Source organism: Tamandua tetradactyla, chromosome 10, assembly GCF_023851605.1.
Source record: "Tamandua tetradactyla isolate mTamTet1 chromosome 10, mTamTet1.pri, whole genome shotgun sequence".
Classification (NCBI taxonomy): Eukaryota; Metazoa; Chordata; class Mammalia; order Pilosa; family Myrmecophagidae; genus Tamandua; species Tamandua tetradactyla.
This window is the reverse complement of record NC_135336.1, coordinates 109043553-109066231: the sequence shown is the minus strand read 5'-3', so window position 1 is coordinate 109066231 and position 22679 is coordinate 109043553. Positions and strand designations below refer to the sequence as shown.

Genomic DNA, 22679 nt, shown 5'->3' with positions numbered 1-22679 from the left:
ACATTACCACTGGGGAAACCCCTAATACTGTGTCAAACATTCCCAAATCAAAAGGCCAAGCCCTTGATCTTGAGGCTTGCTCTTGTGAGGCTTATGTGTGTAGTGGCAAAGCTTAGCCTACCTATGGGTATCCCTGAGTTACCTGCAGAGGTAAATTTTTTTGCTCAGATGTGGCCTCACTCTCTCTAAGTGAAACCATTGCCTCCCTCCTATGTGGGACATGACATTCAGGAGTGAAAGTTTCCCTGTATGACATGACTCCCAGGGATGAGCCTGGCCCTGACACCATGGGATCAACAATGCTGTCCTGACCAAAAGGGGGAGAAATAAGTGTTATAAGTAATGTATCAGTGGCTGAGAGAGTTCAGATAGAGTTGAGAGGCTACTCTGGAAGTCACTCTTACACAAACTTCATTCAGTTAGACTTTGCTACATATCATAGCTTGCCAACCCCCAACCAAAACCATTCCTGCCAATCCTAAAGACCAGCTAAGGGCATAATATAAGATTCTATACAGTTTGCATGCACTAGGGTGACTTTTCAGAAACCTACAACCTCCAGATGGCTCCATGGGCCAGATAAGTCCTGAAATGCAGAAGGCCAGCCCTTCTAGAACAACATCAACTGGTTCTATCCCCCTGTCCCATGTTTTTGGTCGTCCCTTCCACCGTGAAAAAGCTAGAATGGGCATAGCCCAAATACCCCTCAGGAGTGGGAGAAAGATCAAAGGTGATGGTGGAGTATACAGAGAAGGGAGGGTTTAACAAGTGATTATGATTGCTGACTCATTATAGTGATATTTCTTTTACTCTCCATTATCTTAGAACACTTAGAAGTAAAACCCAAAATTGTGGAATTGAAACCCATAACAAATTCTGAAATCTGTTCTACAACTAATTGTTGCAATGTGCTTTAAAATTCATTGCTTTTTTGTATATATGTTATTTTTCATAAAAAGTCAATTGTGATGATAAAATGCACAGCTATATGATGATATTGTGAACCTTTGTACACTTTGGATGATTACATGATATGTGAATATATAATATATATCAATAAAAAATAAAAACAAACAAGAAATGTGGTTCCTATGGAAATTTGTTACGTTGGCTGGTGGTTAGTATAAATGAAAGAATATAAAGTTTTGAATCACTTATATAAATTTTTAAGTAGCCTGCTTTCCTTTTGAAGGGTCAACCCTTTGTTCTTTTTATTTGTGGGAAAATTATAAAGAATTAACATAACTTCATCATTTATACTACTATTTTGCATACTGAGGTTTTGCTTTATTTATTATTTTTTTTTAACATGGGCAGGCACTGGGAGTTGAACCCAGGTCTCTGGGATGGCAGGTGAGAATTCTGCCACTGAGCCACTGTTGCCAACCTTGCTTTGTTTTTAATATGTTTTAAAAATGTTTTATTTTAAAGTTTCTTCACACATAATCAAAGCAGAAAATTGTCCGCATAGTTATTTGAGTTCTCTTTTTACACTGTTAATGCTATGGGCCAAAATGATATTTCCATAAAATGAAGACCGCTTTGATCTCCATTTAATATTTAAGTTCACTATGTGGTGGGGGAAAGAAGGAATTTACTGTAACTCGGGTTACCAAGTTCTTTATATTAAAATTCTGAATATGTTCAGTATAGTTCTCTGGTTCTTCAGACTAAATGCTACTGCCTTAGCCCATGTATGCTGAGCTTTTAAAGCATGGAATTTTTCTCTATTTGCTTGTATCCTCAGATTTCCTTGGTGCTATTAGATTCTTTCACTGCTATTAGGATTAAACTTCATTGAAAGAAGGATGGGGTTAAATTTTTCTAAAGTTTTCTCTGAATAAACTATAGATACAAGTCTTATTCAAGGCCAAATTGCTTCCTCTTGTGCCCATAGTCAAGATGCTTAGATTCTTTCTGAAATATGAAATTAATTAAATTAATATTGTGATGGTAGGAGTTTGCATGTCAGTTGGTTAGTTGGTCTGTTTTTCTTTTTAAAACTGGTAGTATTTTATTTTTTCTTACATGTATTTATAATGGTTTAATTATTTAGGTTTAAATTTAGGAGCGAAAAACTGGTGATCTAGGTAATAGAAATTTAAATTTGAGTCTGAAGAGTTTACTGGCTAGCCACATCAATTGATTTTTTTGCCCTAACCCTAACCCTAACACTAACCCTAACCCCTAACCGCTAACCCCTAACCCTAACCCCTAACCCTAACCCTAACCCTAACCCTAACCTTAACCCTAACCCCTAACCCTAACCCTAAACCTAAACCTAACCCCTAACCCTAACCCTAACCCTAAACCCTAACCCTAACCCTAAACTCTAACCCTAACCCTAACCCTAACCCTAACCCAATGTAAAAGTGTATAGTCATACAGTTGTCTTCTATAATCCAAGCTACTGGTACAGTTAGCCCTTCAACCAGTCCAACACACCATAACCTAAGAAGGAATATCTACGTAGTGCATAAAAATAACCTCCAGATTACCTCTCAACTCTGAAATCTCTCAGTCACTGAAACTTTGTCTCATTTCTCTTGTCCCCCTTTTGGTCAAGAAGACTTTCTTAATCACTTGATGATGGACCCCAGTTCATCCCAGGATTCCTGTGCCATGTTGCCAGGGATATTTACACCCCTGGGAATCAAGTCCCACATAGGGGACAGGGCTGTGAGTTCACCTGTCAAATTGGCTTAGAGAGAGAGGCCACATCTGGGTAACAAAAGAGTTTCTCTGGGGGTGACTCTTAGGCATAATTATAGGTATGCTTAGCCTGTCCTTTGCAGGAATGAGTTCATGGGGACAAAACCCAAGATCAAGTTTCAGTCTATTGAACTGGGGGTCCCCAGTTTCAACTAAAGAACAAGCAAGGCTGATGGGATGTGTCATGGTTGGGGACAGGTGTCAACTTGGCCAAGTTGTGGTACCTGTTCATTTGATTGGGCAAGCGCTGGCCTGTCTGTTGCAATGAGGACATTTCATAGGATTAGGTCATGATCACATCAGCTACATCCACAGCTGATTCCATTTGTAATCAGCCAAGGGGGAGTGTCTTCTGCAATTAGTGATGCTAAATCCAATCATGGGAAGCCTTTTAAGGAGGACTCAGAGGAGACAGGTTGCATTCCTGCTTTGGCTGGTGAGCCTCTCCTGTGGAGTTCATCCAGGCCATCCATCGGAGTCATCGGCTTCGCAGCTTGCCCTGTGGATTTTGGACTCTGCGTTCCTACGGTCACGTGAGACACTTTAATAAATTTTATATTTGCAAGTGTTCCCTGTTGATTCTGTTTCTCTAGAGAACCCTAACTAATACAGGATGCCACTTCGGTGATGTAGGGTAATGACTTCGTTTTTCAGGGAGACTCTTGCTGGCTTTGACAAAGCAAGAAGAAATGCTGAGGAACCTACATGGGTAGCCTCCTGAAATAACTGAGGCAGAAATGGAATTCTGCCAACAGCCATGCGAGCTGGGGGTCCTTCTCCAATCAAGCCTTGAGATGAGACTGGAGCCATGGCTGGAACTCAGGTGTCAGCCTGTGAGGCCCTGGAGCACAGGAGCCAGTTAAAGGACAAGAAGACTCAGATGGATAGAAACCATGGGACAAGAGCTGTGCATTTCTTTGAGCTGCTGCATTGCAGGTAGCACTGTTATGCAGCAGCAGGTTATCAACACATTGTAGAGAATTGAAATCATACAGGAATGTTCTCTGACCATACTGCAATTGAACTAGAAACCAATAACAGAAAGAAAACTAAACAATCTACCAAATGAATGGAAATTAAGCCACAACCTTCTAAAAAAATCATAACAGAAATTAGAAAATAGATAATAAATATAGAACAAACCCGAAACCCATGGGAGGAGGCTCCATCAGGGCATTGTGCCTCCCTGCTGGGGACGGGCCAAGGGGTGTGTGAGGCCCCCCCTCCAGACCAACTCAGGATCAACCGAGCCCATCAGCTTCAGTCTAACCACACAGGACAAAAGATCCCTGCCAACTGTGGCCCAAATACTGACCTACACCCGTGGGATTGCCTAGAATGGCTTCAGGCTTGGGGTTCTGCAGCAACAGCTTCTGGAATAGTCTACTAGGCGAGAAAGGTTCTTTCCAGGAGGTCGGCAGTTTGGTGCCAGCCTGACGACAGAGCTCTGGCCAGTTCTTAATAGAGCCTTTCATTCACCTTTGGCAGCTGGGAGTAAAAACGCATCAAGTTTTTAAATGGAGTATTCATGATTCATTTTTATTTATAAGGAATCTCTGACAAAAAACCAGTGATTCAAATATGCATTCAAGACTTTATTTTGTTTTCAGAACTGTTGTGAGGAGAATAGAGATTAGGGATTCGGAAATAGGCCCATCACTTCTATTCATATCTTCCCCAAAAGGCTTAATCAAAATAAAAAGTTGAATTTGCAAAATGAACTACCTCCCTCCAGAAAGGTGTAAAAAAGGTATATTTTGTTTGCTTGTTTCTCTCAGAAGTAGGGTGTGTTGGCAGCATTTCGTAGTGGTTGCAGTTGGCTCTGGAGACAGACCCGGCTCGCTGTGATGCTTCTCAGTGATGTGACCTGGGGAAGTGGGCTCCCTTCTCTGAGCCTCAGTTTCTCTGACAGCTAACTGAAAGATGTTTGCTTCCCCTTTGTCAAGGTTTTCCTCCAGCTCATGGGATCTGGGTGTAGCGTGTCATGGGGGGGCTGCATGTTTGAACTTTGAACAAATGGTGGGTCAGCTATGGAACAGGGATGAGGAGAAGCCTGTGCTGCTGGGGTTCCCATCTGAGTACCCCAGGGCTTGGCTCCTAACTGGCTCCTCAGGCGACCAGAACACCTGAAGCCTGAGAACCACGAGCATGCTGGGTCTTGGGGAGCACTCAGCCCAGTGGGAGCACCACAACGGGCTCAGGAGGGGGGAATGCAGAGCCCTGGAGCCCCTGTGCTGCGGAACTACCTAGAAGCAAGGTGTGTCCCGACAAGGAGCTGAGAGGCCTGCTTTAGGGTGGGTGCAACAGCCTGACCTGTACCTGTCAGGACAGGCCCCCGAGCCCCTGGCGGCTGAGGACAGAACCAGGGCACAGCCGCAAGCACGCAGGCTGCCCCGGCTGGTGGGCCTGTCACGCCTGGGTTTTGTTTCAGAAACTGCATCACCAAAGCTTCCCTTGTCTGCCCCCATGTCCTCGCAGGCAGGTGGCCCCCCACAGGCAGTCAGCCTTCCTCGGAGAGGGGAGGAAATGTGAGGAGAGCGCTGGCCCCAGGGGCATCTGCCAAAGCCACGCCAGTCACCCCAAAGGCTACGGGAATCCCGGGACTGCAGCCAGAAGCTTGCTGTGAGAGGCCTCCTCAAGAAACCTCGAGCAAAGCTTCCACATACAAAGAATCGTTTGTTGACCTAGTGATGTAAAACTATCACATGAGCCATGTTTACAAGTGTACTAAGAGATACTAATTTCTAGTGTTAAATGTAATGTTGACACACACATAAGAATTATATCGTCTATTCAATCGTCTCCTGGAGTCTTATTATCCTTCCAATAATTTTTACATAAGTATCCTTTACATATTTATTTATATCACCACTTGACTGAACCATTAAATACTGAATACACCAAAGGATATGTATCACGCATACTTAAAATTTTAAATACGTGAAGACTCTTTATAGTGTCTTTAACTTAAAATTGTTTCTAAAAAAAACAAAAGACTGGGCGGGCCACGGTGGCCCAGTGGCAGAATTCTCACCTGCCATGCCAGAGATCCGGGTTTGGTTTCCGGTGCCTATCCATGAAAAAAAAAATTCTACCCTGTGGTAGGAAAACTATTAGGGATTAGACTTCCAGATTTACATGTTCCTATCTTTCAAATTCTCTGTTTTGTTTGGTACATTCTTAATCTGATTCTCTAAAATAAATTAAGTCATTCTCACCACCGGGATCATTCCTGTCAGAAATGGTTCAATTCTGTAGAGGCATTTTAAAAATCAAGGTGCACGAACCTTCATTGTTTAAATAATTCTAACAGTTACTCCTCCTGATGAGTTGTCTCACTGGCCTATTGTGACTGGATGCTGTGTGATGTCCTGCATCCAGAACGTTCTGAAGGATAGGACAAAGCCACAAAAACTTGTGAAGCTTGCATAGTGGTTAAATTAAAAATACTCCCATTGAGGAAGCAAAACAAATAGGCTAAACCAGGCATTTGTTGTACCTTTAAACTTGGCATAATTTTATGGCAAATGTCTAAGAGTTATTTAAAGGTATGAAAAACATAATGGAAATAACTATGTGCAGAAGTAGAGCCCTGGAAGGGCAACCTGCACGGTTTTAGTTCTAATAAAACCCCAGCTCACAGAGACACATTTCTTGGGCAAAGAACCTCAGCACACGCAGCAAGTGCTGTGAAAAATGGCTTTGTTAGGGGAGTTCTCTCTCTGTTCCAAATTCCAGTTCCTTCTCAGCATTAAGGGAAGAAAAAGTAGAAAAAGGAAAAAACAAAAACAAAGGCCACTTTCTTGAGCAGCCCCGACTGTTGCACAACAGGACTGCTGCCCTCCAGCACTGTGCCCACTGTGCCCGCTGCCCACTGTGCCCTCTGCCTGTTGTGCCCGTCCTTCTGGGCTCTGGAATGGCTGTTTTGCAACCAGATGCATTCATGGTATTTGATGTGGTGCAAAAATAATAAAACGTGTGATATCCATGAATTACAGACAGGGCCTCCTGGATTCAAAGTATTCTGAATTAGCCTATGGGTTCATTCTGTGTTTGGACCCTGATGGTCTGGCTCAGAAAGCGATCACTGTGCATCTGTTGTTTGCTGCTCTTAGCTTCAAACATCGGACTCATGCACCAGCAGCTCACCTGACAGTTCTAGGTTATTTTGATAGGCAAGAGAAGCAATTTCATTATGCTAACAACCACTAATTGAGCCTGTCGTGTACTACTATGCACTTCATGTAGTACACATGAATGAGTTTTAAATTTTGGGAGCTGCAGGGTGCAATGAGTGAAAACATTGATACATTAGATGGTGATATATTTATGTGATGGAACATAGCTACAAAGAGGAGGGACATCGAGGGGCACCCAGTGAACTGAATAAACCTTGGCAACAAGGTGTTGTGCAAAATAAGCCAGAAACAAAAGAACACATATGCTAAGATTTCTTTCAGAAAATACTCATAAGAAAACTGGAGCCTAGATTGTAAACTCTTATAGCAGTCACACTTAGTCTGAAGTTTTAAGTGTATTTCTAGATTCTGAGACACTGAGCTATATGTGTATCAGCTGGCATTGCCCTGTGACACCTAGGACTCAGAATGGAGAGCTACAGACCTGAAAGTTAGCATAGCGATATATAATAAGAGTTAAAATAACCAAAAAAGAGATCAGGCCTCAATTAGAGAGAAACACAAAGCCAATCTGGCTGGGTCTAAGGTAAATCAGAACACAGGGTAAAGATGACAGTGTGCGCACTCTAGACCTCCAGCTACTGTACGGCACCAAAGGCAGAGAGGTTTATTATGCATTGAACCTAAATTTTCTGTAACACACAATTTAAATCAACCTGCCTGGAGAGCTCATTTACACAACCCAAACTCCTGGAATCCAGAATGGGAACGAGGTCTTGTAATTCTGTGTAGCTTAATGTAATACCGGTATGCATCTCAGACTATGGTGGGCTGATAGTTAAAAATTATTAGTATTATATAGGAAAGACCCTTGGGGGTCCAAAGGAAAAAAATATGAACTATTAAACTTTCCCATTAGGGAGGCCCTGGGTACCTTCTCAACCACTAGGGACTCCCAAGAACATAGGTTAAGTCCTTAATTTTGAGGCTTGTCCTCATGAAACTTATTTCTGTAGGGGGAATCTAAGACTACCTCTAACAAGGCCTAAGAGTTGCTTCCAGGAAGCCTCTTTTGTTGCTCAGATGTGGGTGCTCTCTCTCTAAGCCCAACTCTGCAACTAAAATCGTTGCCCTCCCTGCTACATGGTATAAACCATTCAGGGGTGAAAATCTCCCTGACAATGTGGGGCATACTCCTGGGGATAAGTCTGGTCCTGGCACTGTGAGATCAAGAATGCCTTACTGACCAAAAGGGGGAAAAGAAGTGAAATGAAATAAGGCATCAGTGGCCTAGAGGGATCAAATGGAGCCAAGAGGCTATTCTGGAGAATACTCTTAGACAAGCTTCAGTTAGATAGTGCTGATTGCCATGGTTTGCTAAAAACCCCAACCAAAATCCCTTCTGTTGACTCTCAAGAACAGCTAGGGCTCAAACTGAGACTCTATCATGGTTCCATGCACTACATTTGCTTTCCTGAAACCTGTAATTCCCAGAGGGTTCCTAGGTCAGATAAATCCTGAAACTCAGAGGGACCAAGATTATCAAGTAATTATGTTCCCCTATCCTTTAGTGTTGACATCCCTTCTCAACACGAGAAAATCAGAACGGGCATTGTCCGAAGATCTGTATAGACTAGGAGAAAGATAAAAGGAGAAGGAGGTATAACAGAGAAAATGGGGTTTATTGACTATGGTTGCTGAGTCACTATGCTAATATTCCTTCTAGTCTCCAGCGTTTGGGAGCAGCTAGAAGGAAAAATCTGAGATGGTGGAATGGGAACCCGCAGCCAGGTGCCCTGGCCCCAGGCCTCCTGCTGGCTGTTGGCAGTATTTCTCAGAACAGGAAAGACAAATAATTGTCATCACATCAGCTACAACAGAAGCTGTTTGTCCCTCTCCGCGGCTGTGATGAATGCCACCCACGTCCTGCAGCACACAAGCCTCCTTCTCTCCCCACGACGTCGGCCGCTGTAACCGAGCCTTGTGAGCAGGTAGTGCTGGGTGCCCCAGGAGAGCAACGCCAGTGTGCACGGCCTTTCCTTTCCTCAAACCAGAATAACCTCTTCCTGCCCCGTCAGCAGACTTGGTTAGGCCTGGAGCTAGTCACCTAGTTAACTGGTGCTAAGGATTTGCCGGATGGGTGAGTGGTGGACTAAAGAGAGGACTTGCTGAGTGACAAGTGCATCTGTGAAGAGGTGCCTATTAACCCGCCGGCACTTCCAATCCCAGCTTCCTGGAAAGGGAAGCCCTTGCCTCATCTTGACAAATGCTGGGATCCCCACTCTTGGGGAACCTGAATGCTGCATCATCCCCCATCCCTCTTCCATTCAGGGAATGCTCATCGTTAGCTGGAGATCATGCAGGGAGCACACAGCATGGCTGGGACTTCCTAACCTCTGTGCCAATGTCACCCCATATTTTGCAGGTTGAAATGCTGGGCATTTCTCCACAATGCAACAGCCATGAGCCAGGTGGAGGCTCTTGGCTGTGGAGACAGCAAAGCCCCGGAGCTCTTTTGGGGTGTCCTTTCCAGGTGCCATGCCCAGCAGGTCCTTGTTTCCAAACCTCAGGAACCACCTGGCGTGCCTAGTTGGCACACTGCCTCTCTAAGTGTCACTGGCTGCTCGTTCTTATGCACAGCATGTTCATATGGACCATGTCTTGTTACATCAGTTTGGGCATTTTCCATAATCAGAAGTAATTACTGATTCAGGTATTGGTGCGATTGTTTCTCTCTGTATTGTCATTTCTCTAAGTTTATTATTTACAGATAGTATCTCTTTTACATAAAATTTTATTGAAATAATTTTAGTCCAGCAAAGAGTTACAAAAATTTACTAAACCTTTTTATTTTTTGTTTTACCTAGTACATCAGTCTGGGTGCAGTCAGGACATCGTAATTTAAACAGGAGAAGGTTAAAAATAAGGAATTATAAAACTACGCTTTAACAGCAACCACAAAGAAGTAAAGAGAAACCTAAAGGGTGCCTGAGGGCTGAGGGAGAGGGCCAACGCTGGACAGCCAGTGGGCAAGCGGGACGGATGCTGTTGGGATGTGGTCCACGACACACAAAACTGTCCCTGCATGCCACCCAGGCCACGTGTTGGGGCTGTATTCACAGTGAGCAACCATAACCAATGAGGACCTACAGTGGGCTTCACTCTGGATGCAGGGAATTCCCTGAAATCGGTGCTCCTGTGCTGGAAAGCAGCCACTGTACTGGGCACAGGGCACCTGACCATGCACTCGGGGGCAAAGGACAACCTGCAGGAACATGAAGTGATGGCTACCACTTTTCAGTAATAAAACCCTCTGCGTCCAATTCACGAGTCTCATGTCTATGGCTGACATCATAACTGCTACCCTGTCAGCATGCAGGGAGGGTAAAATTTCAGACCCTTTGCTCCAGAGGCTCCACAGCTGGTCCCAGGGCACACAGCGGGAGTCGGGGTCACACTGAAGGTGTGTGCATGAGCAATGCAGGTACCACACCAGGTTGCTGTGGGAAAAGCCTTCCCACACATGCAAGTCAAGGTTGGGTGGATGTGCAAAAGGAGTTGGGGAGTTGATGAATGTGCAAATTTTGGAGCACACAGTGTCCACATCAGGGGAGGCAGACCAAGGTGGTCATCAGGCCAAGGTCAGTCTGTCAGGCCACCAAGTGCTGCCCTCTCTGGGCATGGGGCTGGGGCAGAGCACTGGCTGCACCCAGACAAGGCACTGCTGAAGAGCTGCGAGGCAGACAAAGCAAAACACACTACCCCAGAACCCCAAGTCCTCTTCCTCCCGCAATGTTCTTCCAACACCCTCTACCAGCAAAGCTTAACATCATGCTCGTTGTTTCAGCTTGTTGAAGCTGATGAAATGCAATATATTAAAAAATGGACTGGCTTTTAACAATGGGGATTTATTACCTGAGAAATTACAATTCTAAGGCCCTAAAAATATCCGAACAAAGGCAACAACAGGACGAAGATGGGCTGCTGACGATACACAGGGCATCTGTAGGTCCTTCTCTCCCAGGTTGGTGGCTCCCAGGCCCTGGCTGCACTGGCCTCCTCTCAGTCACCCATCTCCGGGTGTGCCCTTGACTCGCAGCCTCTCTGGGGCTTTAACTGTGAGCATCTCTTAATTTTACTTCTCAGCTTCAATAAAGGATTAAGAAGCACCTTGTATGGGTGGCTCATATCTCAATTGAAACAACCTAACAAAAAGCCCAGCTATACCAGGCCTGCCCCACCCGGAATGGAGTGAAAGAACATGGTCCAAGGGGGGCCTGCAGTCTGGGCCGCGGTCATGATGGACACAAGGTGGCCACGACAACCACAGATCTCAGCCTCTTACAGAGGGGGCCCTGTCACAATAAAGAGTACAGCAATGGACGAGGGAAGGGCACACTGTGGCGTAGACATACAATGGGTGACAAGAAGGACTGAGGTCAGGAGACAGGCAGCTAGGTAACGGAGCCTTGAGGAATTATGTGGAGTGAAATAAGTAAAAAATGAGGGGACAAATGCTGTCAGTCCTCACAAACATGGGCTAACTATAATGAGGAAACTCTGAAAATTGAATTCGACAGCACAGATTATCAAGGGAAGAACGAGGACAGAGATTGGGCAATCGACGATTAAGGAGTACAGAATGTTCAGGAAGGCTTACTACAGATGTCCCTACATTTCAGTCAGCCAACCAAAGGAACTGCTAGAGTCTGCTCCGGCTGCACGAGCTAGCACATCTAATCTGGAATCTCTAGCAAGTGTTCCCATGTCAATGAATTTAGTCCTAGACAGTGATATAGTCCACCCTCCTTAGCATAGTAGCACTCGGAACTCAGTCCTATACATGTTCCCCAATTATTCTGGTGTGTAAGTGGTTGCTTCCTGGATCACAGTATGTACTGCTCCTGGAACATGGTAAGATTCACCCTAGCAATGGCTCTAGGGATAGCAGGTGGTGGCTGTTCTCTTGAAGTGTGTGAGTAACCCCTTTCCAGGCACCCCAGGCGAGGTCATCACGGGGATGTCAGGCAGAGAAAGGCTGGTCTACTCAGACACCAGAGGGAAACCTACTTCCAATGGTAAGGGAGTCTCAGGATGACTTTGGGGAGGTCAAGATTTTCAGTTTCATCTAAGTACAAGATGCGCCCATCCCAAGTGTCAAAATCCTATTCTTTCCCAATCAATGCCCTCATTTTCACATGAGAAAATGTAATTTAGCAACTCATATAACTATATGTTTTATTTATTTATTTTTCATGGGCAGGCACCGGGAATCAAACCCAGGTCTCCGGCATGGCAGGCGAGAACTCTGCCACTGAGCCACCGTGGCCCACCTGTAATTAGATTTTTTCTCTCTCTCTCTCTTTTTTTTGTTGCTGTTGTTTTTTTTCTTCTATTTTATAATTAGATTTTCTGTTTGGTTTTTCAGCAGTATCAGCCCTGCGTAGGGATGGCATGGTGCTTCCTGGTTCCGAGACTGCATCTTGAGCTTGTCATGTTCCCTCTGCAAGCACCCAAGTGCCCTGAAAAACTCCATTCCATACCACAGTCCTTTACTTCCATAATGGCCAAGGAGAGCAGCACCTGGGCTCCCCTGGCATGTGCTTCCATCGGTACCTCACCAGGACCCACAAGGCACAACTCAGTGAGTTGTCTGTCAGCACCATGGTGTGCTGGCATCCAGGTGTCTGTTAGCAAGAAGCCAACCATTCCCTAAATTTCGTGATTTTGGACTATCTCCTGAGACCACTTTAAGATCAATTCTGTGTCAGTTCCAGTTCAGACAGGAGACAGAAACTACACAGGATTTACATAGGGCAGGGTAAATAAAAAGAATTATTAAACTATGATAGGAGAGTGACTATAAATATGTGAAGAGAATTCTAAAGGGGGACCTAGGGCTGAAGGCGAGCACTCAGGGAGGGGTAAACCTGGAAGAGCATCTCCTCCCTCCCCAAGCTTGGATTCAGACCTTGATGGGGAAGGTGTAACTCCAGCCCCCCAGATGGGCAGAGAATTTTCCTGTGCCAGAGCTGGTCTAGTCGCTGGTGAGCAGGAAAACTCTCTGGCCTTCAGGTGAACTGAGGCTGGTAGACAGGTTTGCAGAGGGAGCTGTGGCATATCTACAGGCATGATGTCGGGAGCAAGTGGTGTCCACATCAGGGAGTCTCTGATGCTCAGGTGAGTCAAGGTTGGTCGGCAGGTGTGTGTGTGTATGTGGCGGGGGCTGGCGATGCCCCATGGATGTGAGCTGTTCACAGCGTTGCCGTAGGAAAGCCACAGGGCGGTGGCCACCAGGCCTAGGGCTGGGGTAGAGCAGACCAGATGACCTCACACATCAGCATGATGGGCCAACATGGAGCAGGCCAGGGACAGAAGCAGAAGTACAACAGCCCAGCCCAGGGGGAGAAGCAGAGGATGGCATCCCATCCCCAGTCATGTCCTGCCAGCAGCCACTGGCAGGTAGAAATGCTGGCAGGGTCCTCCCGGCACCACAGCAGGCACTGAAGGGCAAGTGTGGAACAGAGAGGCACACCTGCCCTTGTTGTTTAGCTCCACACACTTACTGAGCTGAAAGTGAGGGACAAAGGGAAATTTACACCAGATAAGCAAAGCCAAGGCTGGCCTCCTCACCAGGATAGGTCTGCCTTAGCCTCAGATCAAGCCGGGGATGCTGGCTCCCTTGTTTCTCTGTTAAGGAAGGGAAGACCTATGGGCTGGCTGGTGGTGAACAGGGAGGTCTCGCTGGTTACAAAGGCTATGCTCAGACCGACAAATAACTTCTGAAGCATCAATTCTAAAATACTTTGCTGATCTGCACATTTTCCATTACCATTTCTGTGCATCTTTGGGATGTCTCATCAGATCAAAGCCTCCTCTTGGAGGCTCAGGTCGGTGCAGCTGGAAATAGGCGTGAGCTGAAGGGAGACAGGGGGCTTGGCCTTCACTTTCCCTGGGCCTCGTCTTCAAAACAGAGTATTTGGACAGGGCATTTCCCAGGCACCACCCAACTCTGGCAAGCTGTGACCTTTCACCCCAGGGTAAAGGGAGCGACCTTGGGGTGCAACTGATGTGTCTTCAACTATATAAAACAAGGGTTTTCCTTAAAACTATCGAGTGTCTGTTATACCACACAGCCAGGGCAGCTGCCCCTTCCAGAACCAAGTTCCACGGGGCCTTGCAGGCAAGCGGAAGCCAGGCAAGCTGGCCTGGGAAGCTGGCGGAGATGACAGGAACTCAGTGGTCCTCACCATTGGAAACTAGCCCATGAACCACTTTATCTCCTGCACACGGCCCGTGCTTGGAAGCTTCTTGCACTTGGCTGTACATTTGCTTTGTCTGAATCCATTAATCCAGCTCTCTCTCCACTCCCCACCCTGGCTTTAGAGGAACATCGATATTCATGTAATAAATAAAAAGCACGAACGCTGACTCCCCACTTCCTGCCCCCAGGTCTTTTCCTGCTTTGCCCGGGTTCAGGGCATGCGCTTGGTCCACGCAGCCCAGTGTGCACTGGTCAGCTCCCCGCCCCCGCCCTGCCTGTGGCCCCATTGGCTGCCGCTGCCTGCAGTGGGACTGCAAGGGGGCCGCAGCTCTTCAGCCTGGGAGAAGGAAGGAGAGAGGGAGGCTCCCGTCCCCAGCGCGCCTGTCGCTCAGAACACCCGCAGCCCGACGACAGCAGCAGGAGGTGAGAACAGGAGTAGGCAGCCCCAGAGGAGATGGGAGCAGGGGTGCGAGCTGGGAGCAGGGGGCTGGGTGGTGGCTAGGAGGCCCCTTAGGATAACCGGCAGAGCTGTAAACGTGTCACTGGCCCTCCAGGTTTTAATCTGAACTCTGCAGTCGAGCTTATTACTGCTTTGTGGACATCTGATGACATCCACGCTAGACTGCAGGAGGGCTTGCTGCCTGTGCTCTAAGACTGCAAATCAGAGAAATCTCCAGTTTAATGACTCTAAGTGACTGGTGATATCTTCCCAGAGGAACTACAAATGCTGCTGCTTCTTTAACTCTTCGAGGTGCAGGGCTTTTCTTCCCTCTGGGACTGAGAAGCACGGAGCCTCGCACCATAATCGATTCATCTCCCGCCTCCTGGTCACTACTTTCAGAGCCTGGGGTAGGAAGTTGCTTCTTGGTTTTCTGGTTTCCATCCATTTGAAATGCCAGAAACTACATGACAACGGAGAAACACTTTGCAAATAAATTATGAACAGGATCAAAGAAAGGAGGGTCTATGGTGGGGTTTCACTCTGTGCAGTGTTGCAATTCCTCCAGGAGGAGAGCTGCTCCTGAAGACCCCCACACCAGACGGACTATATAACTGTGCCTCTCAGAACAGCTGAACTCCAAAACTTCTCTTTTCTAATATGAAAAGATTAATGCAGAACATTCATAAAATGGAGTGAGAAGGAAACATAGATACATAATTTCAATTCCTCTTAAAATCATCATTTGTCCCCCACTATGCGGGTTTTTAATGACATGAGAAAAGGCTTAAATTTGAAACAAAACAAAAAAACCTAGCAGGTTATACAAATCTATACTTAGCATAATCTCTGCTATGTAAAAACAACAATGCATAAGAAGACTAGAAATAATTATCAAGTATTTTCATGGTGAGGTTATATGGGTGGTAAGCTTATGGGTTGTTTCTTCTCTATTGCACTTTACTTCTGTATCTTCTGCAAAGCATGTGTTTCTTTGATGATGAGAAAAACATAAACAGGAAAAAGAGAAATAACTTACCAAGTGTCCTGCTTTTTCGCTTTGAGCTTATGTCTTGATGGCTGAAATTACCACACTCTCCAAATCCAGCCCAGTTTTGTAATATGTATCAGGAAGGGTTTATCTATTTCCTCTGCCTGGCGAGGCAGTCTACAGTGGAACTGCACTGATGTCATTCTCTTCTGCTCTTCTGTCTCATCCAGATGCTCTCAAACATGCTCCCACCTCAGATTTATGTCTCAAAAACGAAGAAGTTAAAGCTCTTCTTGATATACCGAACTGCTTTGCTTCTCTTAAGTCTGTTTCTTTTTCATTCCTGATGATTCTCCCCAAAAAGGACCCACAGATGGAAGTATCCACAAGGAAATCTGTTCCCTGGTACTCCTGAGCACTAATCCCCTTAAGAAATAATTTTTTTCCTAAAGTTTTTGAATACTGGGATGTCTCTGAAGACACTCTAAGGAAACTCTCACCAAGATGATGACTAGATGACTTCAGAGGCTACAGCATAACTGGAGAAAGTCCAGAAACCGTACTGATTGGCTTTGTTACAAATTCATACTCTCTAACCTCAACTGGATTTTCACGGCTACTGAGTAATCCTTTTAGCTGTCTCCTCTTAACTTTATATGCATTCCTTACAGCAGCTGCTCCAGTCATTTTCCATTCTCAAATTTCCAAACCGACCCTATGCCCCAATCACCAACTCGTAGCAGCTAACTTCTTTCTTCTCTCATTTTACTGAGAAGATCAAAGCCATCCAATTCTTCAGTCTTTCAATTTCCTTTCTCTATATCTTAATATTTCTCTGCATCTTTACTTTTACTCACCTCTTACCCATTTCAGAGAAAGAAATCTTTACCACCTCTGATTAATCGCTCCATGTGTGCTCACGAGTCCATGCTGTCTCAGTTTCTCTGGGATCTTGCTCTACCTATTATCTGTATTTCACTTACATTTTATTGAGAAATACCCACATACAGTCCAACCATATTACACAATCAGGCTCACTGTGTCACCACACAGTTGTGTGTTCTTCACCATGATCACTTTTAGTACATTTGCATCACTACAGAAGAAGATATTAGAAGAAAAAACTCATACATTCCATACCCCTTACCCCTCCCTCTCATTGACCAGTAGTATTTCAATCTGTGCAATTTTTCACCCTTTATTCCCCCCTTGTATTTATCCTTAATTTTTTATTCATCTGTCCATACCCTGGATAAAAGGAGCATAAGACACAAGGTTTTCACAATTACATGGTCACATTGTAAAAGATGCATTGTTATACAATTGTCTTTAAGAATCAAGCTACTGGAACACAGAGCAACAGTTTCAAGTACTTCCCTCCAGCCACTCCAATACACCATAAACTAAAAAGGGGTATCTATATAATAGGGAAGAATAACCTCTCAACTCTGTTTGAGATCTCTCAGCCACTGAAACTTTATTTTGTTTTATTTCTCTCTTCCCCCTTTGGTCCAGAAAACTTCCTCAATCCCACGATGCCGGGTCCTGGCTCATCTCTCGGAACACCGTTTCCTTTTCAAAAATCTCACTATTCATACTTTACAGAAAAATTACTTATCCCCTTCTCCAAATCATCATGGATTCTAAAAACATTAGGATAATGAAAATGTGGGTTTTTTGTTTTCTTTAAAAAGATCAGTTATTGAAAACCTGGGTCTTATAAAGAATAGTTAAGTACAAAATGTTAAATATTTTTAATGCATCTGAATTATTCTTTCTATATATTTCTGATTTTAGCAATTTAAAAGAACAAAACACAGCACAGTGGTTCTCAATAGTGACTTTGACAGGAAAGCCACAATCAAATAAGCTCACCGCTGCTTCCTCTGGGTTGCTTTCTCCTCGGGAGGCCACCCCGTGCCTGTGCAATGCTCCATCAGTGGAAGCTGCGAGAGCTGATGAGAAAGCTGCACAGCAACTAGGGGCAAAATGAGGACACAAAGACCAACAGCATTCCTAGATCAGATTCCTGATCTTTCCACAGAAAGATAAGACCAAGACAGAATAACTGTAGTCCTCTTTCCTCCGAGGGATGAGAATTCAATAAAAATTTAAACCTTTCATTGCAATGTTTCTAAGAAGTGATGTATTCAACACAGTGATGTACTCAAATCACAAGTGATTTTCTAATGAGATTTTATGTCATTTTAATTATGACTACAAAACATTCTTACTTGATTTGATAGAATGCACGCTCAAAAGTTGTTAAATTTCTCTGCCTGAGTCGAAAAAGTTTTGGGAGACAATTGACACGCCTTCCTTTGTAAAATGTGCCACGCTCCCAGAATTGCACAGATATTCCCTGTGTTAGCAGGCCATGGTGGAAGGTACATGGTGTTAGCAAGGTAGGAAGTTTCTGACTTTGACATCTTCAGAGAAACACTTAGCCCAACACTTGTCCAGCCCATTCGTGAATAATCTGCCGTCCCCTCCACTTGAAAGGGCCCCGCATGCATGCAAGACACTGGGCTGGGCCTCAGCCTCCTGCTGCACTCTCTGCTCCTGCATCAGGCCCACTCAGGTTGGCCATGCTATCTTACAAAGGTATTTTCATTTCTAGTAGGTCGAAGTGCCCCTTATTATTCTTTTGCAAAAATCTCGAGGCATTTCCACCCAGTTTATTTTTACAGATGAGTTTTACAGCTGGTTTTGGTCCTATTCATTGTCCATTGAAAACATCCCATTGAAATTTTTATTTAAGATGATTTAAATTTATATATTAACTCAGGGGAAAGAAGGAGCCTACATTTTATGTCCCTTAGACTCCTATGGAAGGATGCATATTTTTCTTGCTAAATTTATTCTGAGATTATACATGTGTGCACTGTTAGATGAATAGGCTTCTACGACTTTATTTTTCAATTGTCTGATGGCAGAATATAGGAAGCTACTGACTTTTGTGTCCTCATCTTGCCCCTAGCTGCCGTGCAGCTTTCTTACAGCTCTCACGGCTTGCGCTGATGTCCTGCTCACCTGCACGCTAACCCTCAGTCTTGGAGCCTGCAAGGTGTGGCCCCCAGGCAGGAAGCTGGAATCAGTCCTCAACCTTTCTCGCGGCTCTGCCTCTGAATTCCTGCTTTAGTCCCCCAATGCCCCACCCAGAGCTGAAGTCTGAGTGCCCAGGAACCTACGGAGGTGGCCTATAAGGGCAGAACAGGAAGGGGAGGGGAGGCAGGTGAAGAGACAGAGGGGGAACCGCAGCCCCTGCAAATTCCTAGATGTCCTCCGGGGCCGCACCCACCAGCTGCGGCGACCCCCTACCCGTTAGCTGTGGCGACCCAAAGATGGGAACCGAGATCTTCATGTGGGGGGGCTGTGTGGGCAGTACATGAAATGTTTTGTGTGCAGACAAGGCAAAAAGTGTGAAGACAGCACTTTTCCTTTGTGGGCCCCTAGGATGTCTGAGCTGGAGAAGGCCGTGGTGACCCTCATTGATGTTTTCCATCAACATTCTGGAAGAGAGGGCGACAAGCACAAGCTGAAGAAGTCCGAACTCAAGGAGCTCATCAACAACGAGCTTTCCCATTTTTTAGAGGTGGGTCTAGCTTTTAAAAATCAATAGTCTACCCATGCTTTTCCTACTTATAAATCCACCTCGTAGACTTTCTCATCTGAGCTTCCCTGAAGGTGATCTCAGTTCCCTCCAAAAACTTGTTTATGAAAATGTGCCCTCGTCATGGTGGTAGCCTGGAGCAGCACCACTGTTTTTGCTTTGCTGTCCTCTGTCCTGTACACAGTAGGTGCATCAAGGAAAAATCGCGGTCTCAAAGGCAAAAAGATAGGCCTCAACTAATGCTGATCTTTTTCTGAAAACCTAAGGTTAGACTGATGATGGTAGAATGGGATGGAAAATATAACTTATAAGCCACAGCGAACATGAGAAAACTATTAAAAATAAGCTTTTGTTTATGGGAAAAGGACATATTTTGGCTTCTGCTGCATGTTCAACAGACACCATGGTGATAAAAGATAGAAACATTTGCTTGGCAAATGTTTATAGAGCACTGATTGTGTCCAATACCACCAGGACAGAGACCCCACTGACCAGCCTCTGCCTTTGGGCACATCAATGAATGGCAGCGACATACTTGACTGAGGACATCAGAGGCCCGGGTGCCCCACGTGAGCTCCGGAGCCTTTCAGGAGGCTTCACCGAAGAAGGGACTTTGGGTTTTGTCCCTTAACTTGGGAAGCTGATGGAGCATTCCCACGGAGACCTGCCCTGCCCCTAGGTACTTTGCATTCTGGTGTGCAGTGAAATTGTGTCCACACACCTACTCTGCTACTCTGAGGGACTCACTCCCCTACACAGATGGTCTCTGCTGCCGCCAGTCGGCTACCACTCCTTCACCCCCACACCAGCGTCTGCTGCTCTCCAGCCTCACACCCTTGCCATGAACTGTAACCTACCTGGGAATTGATATTCCCTTAGTGCTCCAAACCAAGGCTGATCCATAACATGCTTTGAGCCAGACTGAAGTACTTGCAGTATAGACAGGTGAGACATGTTTCCTGCCAGTGAGAGATTTCCTGGGTCCGTGAAGAGACTCAATAGACACAGAAGAAATGTCAGGCAATGGGTCAGTATGCAAGGGTCTGACCAAGTACAAATCGGCAGAAGACAGCAGGGGGGCTACCCAGTAACGGGAGACATCCTCAAGCTACCCGATTCAGGGCTCTCTGCAGGACAACAAGCCCTAGGTACCAGCAGCAAGGTCGACGTGCCATTTGGGGGGCTGGCTGGGGTTCGACTGTCCCTGTCCCCTCCTAAACACGAGGGAACAGGCTTGCTGGGGGCACCCCAAGTCTCAGTTTCTGGAACTGGTTTCCTCAGGTATTGAAGTTCAGAGTATGGCAGCTGCCCTACAATGCATAATGAGTCTTTTAGCAATTTAAAAGCTCCAATCTCTTCTGCAAATATGGTTATCGTGAAGATGAAATGAGACGGTGTTTGTCACATGCTTGACATATACTAAAAGCTCAACAGGTAGTCGGTACTACTATAATTATTGATTTAAAATGTACAATAGTTCAGTATCCTGAAAGCATAATTTATAAAAGAGAAATAACTCATGGTAAAGCATCAAGAACACTTGCTGGCCTGGTTTTATCGAGGTAATTTCAGTTTGGAGGCAAATCAATAACATAATTTAAATTAATGCACTTCTCCCATCCATTTTTTAGCAGATGCTCACAGGTCCCACCCAACTCCCCAGGAAAGTTTGTGTGCCACCACAACACAGTACACTTGACTTCTTCAGGCCTACTCCTTCTGTCAGAGGGATTTTCTGTTTTGAACAATTTTGCATTTATGCTCTTCTTCAGTGCCCAATGCCCACAATTCTTCCCGCATCTCACTTGTCATCCAGCACCTGAGACCTTGTTTATCACTTAAAAACATACTGTTCACTGGGTGTTGGGCAGAACTGTCAGGGAAAAGTCTCATGATACCAAAAAAGCCACCCAAGTAGGAAAAGAACACAGAGAGTTACATTTGGGCCATGTCCCCAACAGTTATTTCAGCAACAAAGAAAACTTTCATCATTCAAACCTACCGGAAGCACTGTAGGGTCTCTACGTACAGAAATGTATGAACAACTTAGGAGAGACAAAAGTCCAAGATGTGTGCATGTAATATCTCGGGCTGATGTACTTTGTACTCCTTTGTCCAGGTGTTTCGTTTTAAGTGTAGTGATAACATCCTGCAGTTTTTTCAGAACTTGGTTGTTGCATTTATTCTCTTCAAGTGGCCTGGGTCCACCTGGGCCTAAAAGTCAAAGCAGAAGAGAGCAGCCCAGAGCCTGAGTGCTTCTGCCTGCCCCTCAAGTGCCTTGGTCACAGAAGAAATCTTTTCTGGTATTTTGTATTTTATATTTTAGGCTATTTCCGATAATCATTATTAGAGTCACCCTATGTTTAATCGTGTTTTGAAAGCCCTAAATTCCATTTACAAACAAGTCGAATATTTGTCTTCTCTCTCTTAGGAAATCAAAGAGCAGGAGGTTGTGGATAAAGTCATGGAAACTCTGGACAATGATGGAGACGGTGAATGTGACTTCCAGGAATTTATGGCCTTTATTGCCATGGTTACCACTGCCTGCCACGAATTCTTTGAGCATGAGTGAAACCGACAAAGCAGCAAAGCTGTTCCTGTAACAGACATGAAGGCCACACCAGGAAGCAGAGCTCACAGGCTTGCAGGCTAGTAGGAGCTGAGCTTTTCAGCTGTGCTGTAGCTAATTAGGATGCTTCATTTGCTTTGTGAACAAAACAATGAAAACTTCTTTGTGAGGGCTGTTTTACTGGCGCACATCATTTCTGCTATTTTGTTAGGCATATGCATAAGCTGGTCCCAAGAACTTTTAGAAATAATCACTGGGAAAGTCAATGCCGGGCTACAAAGCATGTTCTGTACAACCTGTGTGGCTGTCAGAATCCTAACCCTGAAACAACTAAAATGACTACCAAAACTAACCTTGGGGTGTGTGCGGTTTCCCTAAGGCTCCGCCACACTGAACAGTACAAAGCCTTGTCCACCATCTTCCAAAATTGCTGCCCTTCCTTTTATTTGCTCATGATCAGTGCAAGTAAGACCAGAAATAGTCAGGTGGTTTGTCTTCTCTCACCTCCCCAAGAGTGTGGTGACATTTATACTCCTTTCTCTGTTATGAGTTATGATTACTGTGTAAATATCCAACCCTAAGGTTCTAGAGGGAAAATATGCTTCATCAACCTAATACTGATATTTTAACACTAAGAACTGAGAGCCAAAATTTTACATTCAGAACTTTGCTTCTGATGGAATGACACTCAGGTGGCTCTGGGGGACATATGGTGGGAAGCACATGGCTGGGCTTAGGCCTGGGGTTTAAACTCTGCCAATCTGGAGAATGTAGCTGTGGGCAAAGAATTCCATCTCTCTGGCGTGGCCTCCCACCTAAAAAACAACAAACTCCATCATCGTTAGCCTGTTATTGTAGGTTTGAGGGCAGGTCCGTGAACATGCAGGGTCTGCTCAGGCTGTTCGTGACGGCCATATACCTGACAGCTTAACTTGATATTTATTATCCATGA

General features: G+C 45.2%; 1 protein-coding gene across 1 annotated transcript; it reads left to right on the top strand.

Annotated features, from left to right (window-relative positions):
* Positions 1–14329: 14329 nt before the first annotated feature.
* Positions 14330–21893, top strand: S100B (S100 calcium binding protein B). Its single transcript, XM_077119274.1, has 3 exons — positions 14330–14538; positions 19002–19140; positions 21590–21893. The coding sequence occupies exons 2-3, from the start codon at positions 19003–19005 to the stop codon at positions 21728–21730; spliced, it is 279 nt and encodes a 92-aa protein (XP_076975389.1). The 5' UTR covers positions 14330–14538; position 19002; the 3' UTR covers positions 21731–21893.
* Positions 21894–22679: the final 786 nt, after the last annotated feature.